The sequence below is a fragment of the Apteryx mantelli genome, chromosome 5, assembly GCF_036417845.1.
Source record: "Apteryx mantelli isolate bAptMan1 chromosome 5, bAptMan1.hap1, whole genome shotgun sequence".
Taxonomy (NCBI): Eukaryota; Metazoa; Chordata; class Aves; order Apterygiformes; family Apterygidae; genus Apteryx; species Apteryx mantelli.
Genome location: NC_089982.1, coordinates 36039558 through 36052000, shown reverse-complemented (window position 1 = coordinate 36052000; position 12443 = coordinate 36039558). Strand labels below are relative to the sequence as shown.

The following is a 12443-nucleotide window of genomic DNA, read 5'->3' as shown; positions in this document are numbered from 1 at the left end:
ACCTTTAGAAGATGTGTGTGCTTGTCAGTACAAAGTAAAAATGTAAATAGGAAGAATAAAGTACTTTTTATTTCTTGTTATATATCTGTTTTTTGTACAGATAACTTTGTACACTAAATGTTATGTGATAAGCAGGTTTTTATTTTGTGATTAGCTGAGAATTTTCTTGTTATTGTTTTAGCAGGCCTATTTAAAGATCAGCTAATAGATATTGATGCTGTCATTCTTTAAGCAACTTGATTTATTTTATGTCTGGCATAACTTCATGAACTCATGTGCATGAATTATCATCCCTAAGTTTTATTGCTTTTCATCTGTGTCACACTGCTAGGTAAAGTCCCTGAATAAAAACTGATTTGCCAATGTGCTTGCTGTTCAGACGTCTAAAGCATTTTCTTCCTCACAATGTGTCTGTGGAGTTTGAGCGAGTGAAGTGTTACTGTGACAAGATTGGTTCTCTTTGTGCAAGATGCACAGCAAAGAGATGCAAGAAATAGCCCAAACTTCAGTTCACTGTCCAGATAGGTAACTTGGGCTAAGGGTAAAAGGAAGTCAGATGCAGAGATATAAAATGACTTATCTGAAGTTTTAAGGCAAATTCCTGAAAGAGCCCAAAATAGAAGCCAGGTCTCCTGTGTGTCATGAATATTTTCTTTGACTTTCCCTAAGGAAGCATTTGTGTATTGCGGAAAATATCTTGGCAAACGTATTTTATACCTCTTGTTCTAAAGCAGCTCTCCCTGGCTATCTCTCTTGATGGAGTCTGCATCTTGTCTTCCTGCTCCCCTGCACAACTCAGCTTCCTGAGCTCGGTTTCGGGACAGCCCGTCTGCACTCTGCCCAGGCTTCTCTGGGAGATGGCGGCTGGCCCCTAATAGCAATGTCTGCTGCTTGCTTCAGCAGTTGGTGTCAACTTTGTTGCTTGTATGATTCTTGGTTTTCTTCACATCTGTCTCATAATTCATTCATGATCAGCGTAGGAGTCTCTCCCCTACTAAGTTGACCATTGGTGTTACCACATTGACAATTCTAACCTCTTTTTGTCTCTCTTGCATTTGAGGCATCTTCATTACTAACTTGCATTCGGTTTACAGAATACCACATTTCTTATCTTGTTTCTAAAATGCCTCTCCGTGAGACTTGATGGTTCTTATTTTGCTTGCTACATAGGCCTTCACCTCACTATTGTATTTCACTTTTGACTATTTTCCTGATTTTCAGATGATAGCAAATCCTGCAGCTTATCCCACAGTATGATATATACTTCTTTGAGCTTTGTTCTTCCCTTTCATCCTTCGTCTGGAAACTCTTTATTGTGCTTTTTGACACAAATGCTGCAAACTGATTTTTCAGGTCTCTCTAGGTCCCAGTATGCCACCTCTAGATTGAGGCAGCTAAAATCATCTTCCTGTTTCACTTTTCTTGTCACATTGTGCTTAACTCTTTGTGGCTTCCTTTATTCTTCCACATCAAATTCAAGTATCTTGTACTTATTTTGAATAGCCCACATTAGTGCCCTTGTCTGATACACTGCATCCATTTGCTGTACCTACATTCCTCCTACAATGCAAAACTCCTTTTGAGTGTTCAAGTCGTTAAACATCAGCCTGTTGCCTTTGTTGCCATGTACATTTCCCTTCTGCTCAATACTATGTATTAAATATCTGCCCTGCTTTCATATGAGCGATGCTGTAGTACTGTGGTTGAGTTAGGCCTATTTTGGCAAACCCTTCAGAAATCTTCTAGTAGAAGTTAACTGATTAAATCAGAAATGAAGCACTCAGTGAACTGGTTAAAGAGAACGGAGTCTATTGTGAAAGCTGACCTCTACTTTGCATTTCTGCTTTAGACTGTGAACTCCTTAGCATGAGAATGGCCTTCATTTTTCTACAGAACCTAAGAGCTGGTAGACTGCTTTGTGATGCTGTGCATGTAAGAATATTTGAAAAAGCTCAAAACTGATGTGTTTTTATTAAAAAAAAAAAAAAAAACAAACTTGAAAGTCCTTCTGGGAAGAAAGGGGTGATGAGATCTCTCTTGTGAATGATGCACCAAAACTCATTTCCCAGTTTAAACAGAAGAGAGGCTCATAGTAAAACCAAGAATGGGTCCCCAAGGTATTGGGAATGCTAAAGAATGGAATTGAGAATTTCTGCATTAATAAGACCCTCAAAATGACTGCAAAACAAACAATACAGTGAACAAGTAGGAATTATTTACGTACATGCTCTAATACGCGTTTTGTTTTTGGTTCATTCAGGGCAGCACAATTATCTGTGTGCGGGAAGGAACGACTGTATAATTGATAAGATTCGGAGGAAGAACTGCCCAGCTTGTCGATTACAGAAATGTCTGCAAGCTGGAATGAATTTAGGAGGTAAGCAGAACATTAATAGTTTGGTCTCATAATTTGATTAGGTAAAAATATTGGAAATGTGCAGCCTTTTATAGCTCTGGCAGCTGCACAGTCTCAGAAGTTTAAGGTGGAGTTATCCTAGAGAAGTGCTTAATAGTTAATAAACTATTGTCATTCTAAATCAGTTTTTGGAGATATGTATTTTACGGCTCAGAAAAAAGAAAAGTGGGTGTTTTATGATGACAGTAATTTTAGTGGAATCTCATATAGCTAAAAGTGTTAAAATTTCAAGGATTGTGTGCTTTTTTTGGTGATAAACACTCTAGAATATTAAAAAACATTTTACAACATCATGAAAAGCAAGTTCATGTGAAGTGATACCTCTCAACTTCTTTGTTGTTCATTCAACATTTAGATAGATTTATTTCTGCTGCAGTCTGGATATGCAGTTATTGATGATGGTGCTCCATAATTCATATACAAAAAACAAAAAGGCAAAAACCTTTTTCTTAATTTATCAAAAGCTTTTTGAAAGCCATATTATAACAAAGCTTTTAATAGTTTTTTTCATTGTTTTAGTTCTTCAGTTACAACATCTACACAGTGCAGGCTGTGCTTCAGAAGGCTTCTTGTTATAAGCCATCCCTCTAAGCAAATTGTACTGTAAATCATCACTCATTATATTTATTCCGTATATAAAAAATATTGTCTGAAGATCAGGGTTTGGATGCTTGCTAAGATTCCTTCCCCTGATACCTAGAGTGCCCCTTACATTAAAATATTTTCAGTGCTTATTACATGGTCACATTTATTCCTCCAAATTGTTTTCTCTCTCACAACTTGCTGTTTTTTTATCCTCCTGGACCTACTCTCCTAGTAGCCTGGCTTAGTTTTACAGACACATTTAGCTTCTTGTCTTTCATAGGTTACACAATGTTACATAAAATCCTGGCTCCTGCCTTCTGTCTTAATAGTTTATCTACTCCCAAATCCTCTTTTTCTATCTTGTCTCCTGGCAAAAGTACTCAAGTAAGCCCTTCCTCACTTGGAGGACAGCCCTGCCTTTTTTTCCCTCTTAGGACCTCTTTAAGCTGCTCTCCAAATTTTGAGATGCTGCATTGCTGCCCAGCTAGTCCTAGGCCCCTTGTTTCTGCTGCCCCCCCCCCCCCCCCAAAATCGAGACCAAATCATGGCATGCTGGGGTCTGACGGCTTTTTCCCTTGATGTTGGTCTATGCTGTTGAATCTGACAAGGGAAGCACACCATCGGCTTTGTTTCATGGAGCATAGCTCCATGGTAGTAGCTCCTTCTTCCCAAGGAAAGATGCTGTGGGGCTGAAAATGTGAGTGAAGCAAGCAGCCCAGCTCTGTGGGTTTCTGGAAATCTTGCTGCAGCCACGAGCAGCTTGCGAGAAGCTCTGTGCTGTATTCTGCACAATGCTGGCAGATCTCCTGTAGGCACGTATTCCTGTACGTGCATACATATACAGTATTTCTTCTTGCAGAATATGAGGCTGCTGTCCTGTTTGGTAGTCTTTCAAAATAGAAACATTTGACACTGTATTTCTCTGATGTCATGAGTTCCTTATAGAGATTTCCCAGTATATTGCAAAGGCTGTGTTCACACAAAGTGTTGTACAAGAAAATGAGGAGGGGGGAGAGGTTGGGGGGAGCTTCTTTTTCATTCACCAAAATCATGTAAATCAAAAATACCTTGAAAAATCTGCCCTTGCATTGGATCTTGATAGTCTGCTGGAAGTTGTTTATGATCAGTGATCTGCATATAATGAACTAGGAGGCTGAGTCCGCCTCTCCAAGGTACAGCTGACATGGAGTTGAGCTTAGTGATTTAGTTGTTTTGGTGTTTTTCTCCATATAGAGAAATTACAGTAAAATTCACATTCCTGATTTGATCCCTTTATGCCACAAAAAAGAGCTAAAATGGCATAAAATGATCCTTCTAGCATGCAGGTGGAGGAGATAGTAGGGGAAAGGCTGTGAACATAGATGCAGTACTGTGCTTTGCATGAGGTCAAGTAGAGAAAACATGTTGAAAGCCCAGGTTGGACGTGGGGATGCCAGAGAGGGGTAAGGTGTAACCCGGAGACAGTATTACAGTTTAGAGGGCCCCAAGGGTTGCCAAACTATGCTAATGAACCTTTCAGCCCTTGAGCCAGCCCAGATCTGGTAGGAATCATAGCTTAAAGCCGTTAGCCACTTAGGCCCTCCCCCTTCCCAGGTTGTGAATTTTGCATCAGGCCTCTTAGGAGGTACAACACAGCATTTCAGTCTCAATTGTGGGAACTTGTGTGTGCTGTTGCAGGGGTTTCTGATACAATGGAGATCAGCATGAGAAAGGAGGTGGTAATGGCAAGAAGAGCTATTAACGAATATTTGGCAACAGTAATTTTCTTTTCTCATAAATGTCTAAGTTTTAGTATTAAAAACAATTTCTCATAATTAACTTGGATATGCAGAGCATATTCATATTATTAAGAGTATACATTGTAGCTTGTAGTTTCATATGTGGCTGATGGTCAGCTTAGTTTTGCCAAGAATTTACATTACTCCAATAAAAAATAGACTTTTACCTCCTTCTAGTTTGTACTTATAGGCAAAATATGCAAGTATTTTGCTAGGCATTGTGATCAGCAAAGATTTGGGGAAAATGAATTTATAAATGTGATTTAGTTTAAATCCTATTTGCAGCATAGTACTCTATAGCTGAGTCACACTGCACAGTGCTGTGTTCTTTGTGCAGTAAATCTAATTTAGCTCTCGCCCTCCAACTTGAAGCAAAGGCAAATGCAAAAAGCAAACCGCATCAAAGATGCCTATGTATTTGGTTCATGAGAAAAACAGTAAGATGTTATGCAAAAGGGTCATCAGCATAGCTCAGGGCTGCAGTGTGTTGCAAGTTGCTGAAGCCATGGACCTTTCTTTTCCACTTATGTGTAGGTTAGAGTGATTTATTCCCTTACTTTAAAAAAAGGATCACCAGTTGATATAGAAAAAATACTGCTTTAGAGAACAAGGTCCTGTCTCCCATGGGCTGGAAAAGAACTTGACTCTTTTGCATCCCTCCCCATCTGCAGGTCAGAATGAAAGGCCCCAGGCTCCTGCCAAGCTGCAAGTTACTGCAGTAGGATGTTTTATAAAGCACAGAGAGAACATTTTGTAATGTGAAAGTTTGCTATCCTCTTCCTACTGTTACCGAAGATATTCATCTCTGTAGTGGAAAACTGGAAATCAAAGAGTTTCCATGTTTCCTGCAGTAAATTTTTCACAAACTTTCATTAATCTACTGGGTTTTTTTTCTGCCAGGCTTTTTTTTTAAGCTATACTCTTTCTCAATTTTTTAAAATGTTCTTTCTTTTGTTTACTCTATCAAAGGTATGTTTTGATCAGATATGTTCAGCATGGTAACAGCTTTTTCCAAAAAATAGTGTTTTGATGTGTGGCAGCATGCCATGCTTTAAGCACCTTTTACAGAAATATGTGTAATTCAGTGATATAAAATACATCTTTTCAAGAAGGTTCAGCCAAATTAATGTAGCGGTTTTATTGTTTACCTCATGCTTTTCTTTGTTGAAACATTGTAGTGTTCCCCATGCTCTTATCCTCTAATACTCTTCAGAGAATTATTCATCAAGTCAGCAAATAATTTACCTAATTATGTTTTCTCAATTTTTCTGTTTTGATTTTATGAGAAGCATCAGCCAACCTGTTATTTCTCCAAAGCTAATGTTGCCAAATATTGAATTAATTCATCACCCTTGTTTCTAGAAAGTGCGTGTGTGCCCACAGACGTATTCTTCAGCAAGCAGGACTCTAAAACTTTTTCAGGAATCACAGTTTGTTTGTTGTTTTCTTTTTAAACTCCAGTGCCATATGCTAGACTTAATTATTGGAAGAGATTCAGAGTGAGCAACTGCAGTATGAAGGTATGCTGGCCCATTTTTGGTTTATGCTCTTTTTAAGATTCTGTAATTAATTTTCATTTAATTATGGACCAGAATGTCTTCATGAATTGTTAAGTTTCTTCCAGCATACATTTTGATCAGGGTTGTCAAATCTCTCACTTTGTGCATGAAACATTTTAATTTGACTCCCACCTCATGCTGCTGCACCCTGGTCCGATACATCCCCACTGCAGCACTGTGATCTCTGTGGCGCCGAGACCCCTCAGCCCAGCCAGCACCAGCGCTCTGCACGGCTTGTCATGTAACCACCGACCGCATCCAGCCAGTCAGCTCGTGGTCTGCAGCAGCGACTGGCGTGCTGCACTGCAAGCAGGGTGGTGCAGAGCCTTCTGTTGTAAGTCTTGCTGTGTGCCATGCTCTGAGCAGAAACCTAGAGAAGTGAAATTTTTTATATTTTGTGACTTGAGAGGACTCCCCCACCCCCTTTCATGGGCGTGTTAGTCCTTGCCCCTTTTATGTCACCAAGTGGTCAGGCATCCCTCTCTCTTCTGCTAGGCGATCAGGCTTCTGACGTCTGTTATATGTGCTACAGGGACAAAGAGTGTTGAGAGGTCTGTGCGGTGCAGGACTGCAGTCCCTTCCTTCCTCAACTCCAGCATGAAACAGTTCTGAGACTTACCAGTGCTGGTCACCCACGACAGTAAGAAGCAGCTTACTAAAATACCTTTTTAGTAAGGTAAAGTAACCTTTAAGATATTTAAGAGCAATAAAATAGATTTCACCTTGCAAATTACATAGTTCATCACTCTATCTGCAGAGACAGCCTGTGAAATTTGAGTCTAGGTTTTGCATACATTTACATATGTAAGACACTCTACGCACAAGATGCTGTGTCTGATTTGTAGTCTTTAGTTGCAGATATCCTTATTTATCTTATACATTAAAATATTTCAATAATCTTAAAAATAGATTAAATGAGAGAATCAGTAATAAGATACAGTATTTCACTTTTTTTGTCCTGCTTCCCATTTTCCATTTAATACTAGTAGGGATTTAAAATTGTGATATTATTTCCAATTATTGCAGCCTATATTTTGTATTATCTCTTTGCCTATCTTTTTGAGGAAAAGAATAGGTGAGAAAAGAAGGAGAAGAAAAAACACTCTATTAGAAAACTGAAAACTAAGAAAAACTTAAATATAGCAAAAATGCGCCCTTTTTCCCTTTTGATTTTCTTGAAAAATTTCTACCAACTTGAAGGTTTCATAAATCTAAAAGGAAAAAAAAGTGTGTTTAAGAAACTGTAAAGCAGTGTATGCGTATGCTTAACCATTATTTTTTGCTTAAACTGTAACTGTAAGGTATTTTGAAATGCCAGTTAACTTTAACTGCATTTGTATGCATACAGTCTGTCTTTGTACTTCGTGTACATTTGCTATGTAGCATTTTCTTCTTTGGGAATCTACTTGGTTTATTTTTTAACTTGAAAATTCAAAAGGGTTTGTGTCAGTTCTTCTAAGAGATCAGTACACAACAGTATAGTAAGTGGTGCGTGGTTTTTGTAAAGCAAAACCTCAGTTTTGGGGGGGCTTACAGGTTTACAATTTATTTGTGGTATCTACCAATGTCTACAGTATCATTAGTATTGTTTCAAAGCAAGTTCTTATGTTTCGAGGTGATACAACTTGAGAAAACATTTGTGTTTGATAGAAATCCATCAAATTACAAGATCATGTTAAAATCTTTACTATTTCTCCTAGCAAAAAAATGGCCACTGATTTCCTACTTATTTGCAGTGTATGGTGTATTGAGCCCAAGTCAGTATTGTAACCTTGAGACTTTGTAGTGTGCAACCACACTACCTTGTGCTGTGATTTTGTTAGGGCCTATAAATTGTCACCAGGCTGTTATCTGTAAGAGCTATCAGCAGGGAAATCCGGGTTGCTGCATGGAGCCTGTGTTGGTGACTCTTCAGAAAATTACCTCCTTTCTGTGTAAGGGCCGATAGTGTTTAAGGAGGTGCTATCTCTGCAGATACTTCCCAATTAGTGAATATATCAAAAAAATTCTTCAGTCTCCTCATCTGGATCCTGTAGGAACAAATTTGTTCAGCAGTGAGTTTCACCTGTGTATTTTGTTTACATAGTTAGAAACACTTTTATTTCTCCTTTGGTGTCCATTTTCCTCCATATTAATAGACTGCTCTTCCCTGCTCCTCATGTGACACTAGTGTCTCATCTGAACCATCCTCGAGAGTAGTGCAGGTAACTGTCAGAACAGTCAATTGCCACAACTATTGAGAAAATATTTGGGAATGATAAAAATGCATAATTTTGAATAGGGCTGGCAATGTCAGAGAACAATCTCACAGGCACTGATTAAATACTAATATTGCAAGTCTGTCTTTGTACTTTGTTTTTTGCTGATGATTTTATTTGATTTATGACGTCAGCTTAAGAAGATGCACTGCAGTAATCCAAAAGCACACAAATCACATGTTTATAAGCAGGTTCATGTTCTCAATCCTTCTTTGTTTTTTCAAGTTTTGCTAGTTTCAGCTCTGCCTTCTGACGAGTGCCCAGCTGCCAGCTCTGTTTGTCTTTCCTCCAGGAACAGCCTTTCAGGCTTTTGGCAAGGGTCTCCTGAACTCCAGACTTGCTTGTTTTATCTGCTGGACTCTCCTCTGTACCATTCATGGCATTACACCCTTGGTTGCTTGCTTTGCGAAGGAGTTGCAACTTTTCCAGTCTCCTGCTGGGAGTGCATGTCCCAGCCTGCCTCACGTTACAGCACTGTGTGTGCAGGCTCAATTAGTTTTTGTCTGATTTGTACAGACTTAGAGGTTTCTCTTTCCCAAGCTGTTCATACTGTATGCTTGGTGTCTTGCTTTAGTTAAAAACACAAAACTAAGAGAGGCGATCACAGCTTTTTGAGAGGAAGGTTTAGATCTTCCCTGAAACAGTGCAAAAAAATCTTCCACAGTTGTGCTGTTGTTATGTGATACCCCTGAGCCACAGGGATGGCCCTTGCTCGGGCACCTCCTGCCAGGCATTCACTGGCTGCCTTGCTTGGATCCTGCATTCCCTCAAGCTTTTAAGTTTTTCCATGTGTTGTTAGGGCCCCAGCTTTCACCTCCAGGATGCTCCTGGGAGAGATGGTTGTGGCTGTCACTGACTCCTCTTTTCCCCCTGTACACCACTACACCTGTACACCAGTTTTCTGTCTTGTGAGCACTTAGATTTAACAGCCTGTTTTGCTTAGGACTCTGAAATGAATTGCTGTTATGGCACATAAAGACACATAAAAACAAACAAACCCATACTACCTCTTCATTTGTTTCATCTCGTCACACTGGAGCCCTCTCTGATCTTAGACCAGAATCCTTTGGTGTTTCCAAAATTCTTTTCCTGCAGCTCTTGGTGTCATTTTGTTTTTTCCTAAATTGTCAAATGTTATGTTTCCTTCCACTGTATTCTAAGTCTGTTTCCTTTTTACTCTTCCCCATGGTTAAGCATAAATCCTTGCTATAAAAGTATGCCTCTGTCTCCCATTCCTCTTTCCAGAGCTGCTTGTTCTCCCTGAAGGCCAAGCCTTTGTTCTGCCAGAGCCCTTCTGAAACCTCCCGTGTGGTTTGCTTTGGTGTATTTTCATTATTCAATTCCCTTTTGCTGTGAAAAGCTGTAGAGGAAGGAGGAACTTGTCATTTTAGCTTCAACCAAGCCATTGCTTCAGAGAGTTTCCACCTGAGTAAGAAAGCATGAAGATTTTATTTGCCATGTCTGACACAACTTTGGCCAAATTATGGTGGACTCACTGTTACAGTGAGCCTGTTACAGCATAATAGCTGTTTTTGTTAAAATCCTCATCAGTTGCATACAAGAATACTGTGAACCAATTCAGAAGAGCCTAGAGTAAAGCTAAAGCAGTGAGAATGATGAGAGGTCTTGAAAATTTGACTGGTGAGGATAGATTGAATTGGTTGATATTGCTTAGCCAAAGAAAGACTGGAAGGAAGGGTGAAGAGAGAGGGGATACCAATGTCTTCAAATATATGAGGTGTTCCTAAAGAGAAAGAGGAAATTATCTGTTTTCCATGTCTCTGAAAAGCAGGACAAGAAGTAATGAGCAGCAAGGAAGATACAGGTGAGGAAATAGAAAAATATTTATAACCATAAGGCAAGGGAAGCACTAGAATAGAGAGTCTGGGGAAGATACAGAGTCTTTGTCATTGTGTCTCTTAAAGATTAGATAAGACAAACATTTGTCGGAAGTGATGTGGATACAGCTGATTCTGGTTTGAGCAAGAGGATGGATCACATGACTGTCTGGGGTCTCTTCCATGTGACTATTAGTATGAGATAAATGATGATGATAAGATAGATAACTTGTACGGAAATCAAAAAAATATGAAACTGTTACTTCTATGTGACAAGAAGCCTTTTTATGTTTTGATACAATTGATTTTAATTGTATGAGGTATTCCATGTCTTCATCCTCTATGTGTAACTTTTTTTGAAGAAGCAATGATGCTAAAAGTCTAAAAGTCATGTGCTCTTTCTTCTGACATTATGTTGCTTTTTCGATTGTCTGCTAGTTTGGCATTTTACAGGTTTTAATTTGGCTGCAAACTGTGGTTTAATCCGGTAATGTCACAGGGAAAATTTGTTCATTCACAGATTATGCCGTAACACATCAATCTGTTGCTCTTTTCCTTGTCCTCACGTATGTACTTTGCTTCAGAATTACTTTAGTAACTTGTGTTTTGTTTTGAATTTTGTTTTCTCTTTCTTTTCCAGCAGTTCACAAGTGTATGTCTTCCTATTTTTAGTATCTGTGCTTTGATAGATAAGTGTGAGAAGAATACCTGGCAAGAATACCTAGCTCAAACAGCAGACTTTGGAGTTAGATGTTAGTAGAAAGAACAGTGCACAGCGGGTTATGAAGGAAATGTTGAGCAAATAATTTAGGACTTTTAGAACTACGCACCAGGCAAGAAGGTAGTGTTTAATAAAGAGAGACATGGTGAAAGAACAATTTGGTGTGTTCCTGAGCTATTCAGTTCCACACAGCTTCCTGGAAATTGGTGTGGGTGATTTGTGTGGTCTGGATGGAAATTTAGATAGTTCTTTATCATCAATTACCCCTTTCCTCCTCTCTCTGTCCCTCCCAAATCCATAAAGTTTTCATAATGGAAGCCTTCCTGCCTGGACGCTATCCCTGCAGAAGGTGTAAAAGAAGGATGACCTTGTAGAATGTGAGCTTGCAAGACCAATCCACCCAGAATGGAGAGTAAAGGGATTTGTCAGTGGGGAATAAAAGAGATACTGTTGTTGGGCGATTCTCCTGCCTTTAAAACCATGTAGTTACCAAACTTGAGAGAAAGAGCTGAGAAAACTCTTGTGTGGCTTCTGGATCTGCACATGGACCAAGCACATCTTAGGCATATGTCAGTTTTAGTCATTATTGGCTTTTCATACACAACTTCTTCACCTTCAGCAGAACTCAGAAATGTAATACTATCAGCTGTGAAGCAATATTCAGTCTCATGATTCGGATCATGCATATGGGTAATATTGCAAAGTTACATTTTCTCTGGAAAGGTGGTTAATATCCCAAGTTAATACATATAGGGTGTTTTGCTACTGTTCAGGGTGATTTATTAAAGCAGGAGAGTAATATGGTTATATATATATATATATATATATATCTAAAATGAATAATCATGAACTGGATGATGAAAAATATGTCTGATAAGACTGTGGGAGATAAACAACCAGCTTGTATTTCACAGATAGTGTTGCTGTTCTGGAAAGCAGAGTAGATGATTTCTAGAAAATGAGACAGACCAGCAGCAGTAGAATGTATTAGAATTAAGGTCATTTGAGAGAAATCTGAGATGATGAAAACTGGGGATATGGAAATCATGCAGGTGAGGAGATGAAGTATGTCAAAAGTTTTGTTACTTGTGAAAAATAGTAATGGTGATGTGATGCATTAAAATGTAACCAGAAAGACCACAAAAGGAAGTGCAGCACTTACCAAGCTGAGTTCTAGTAGTATAAGAACAAAAATGAAGAATTTAAAGCATGGCACACTTTTGTATGGAGTGGAAGCATGAACTCTTAAGACATGGCATGAGAAGTGCTGCAGAACTGTTTGCTTATT

At 38.9% G+C, this 12443-nt stretch overlaps 1 protein-coding gene across 4 annotated transcripts in view; it reads left to right on the top strand.

Moving 5' to 3' along the window:
* The window catches only part of NR3C2 (nuclear receptor subfamily 3 group C member 2), a 229885-nt gene that overhangs the window by 165891 nt on the left and 51551 nt on the right, over positions 1 to 12443 (top strand). For all 4 annotated transcript variants that reach the window (XM_067297802.1, XM_013951706.2, XM_067297803.1 and 1 more), the window contains one exon: positions 2261 to 2377. In XM_067297802.1, the coding sequence (XP_067153903.1) occupies positions 2261 to 2377 (117 nt within the window). The remainder of the gene's footprint in view (positions 1 to 2260; positions 2378 to 12443) is intronic.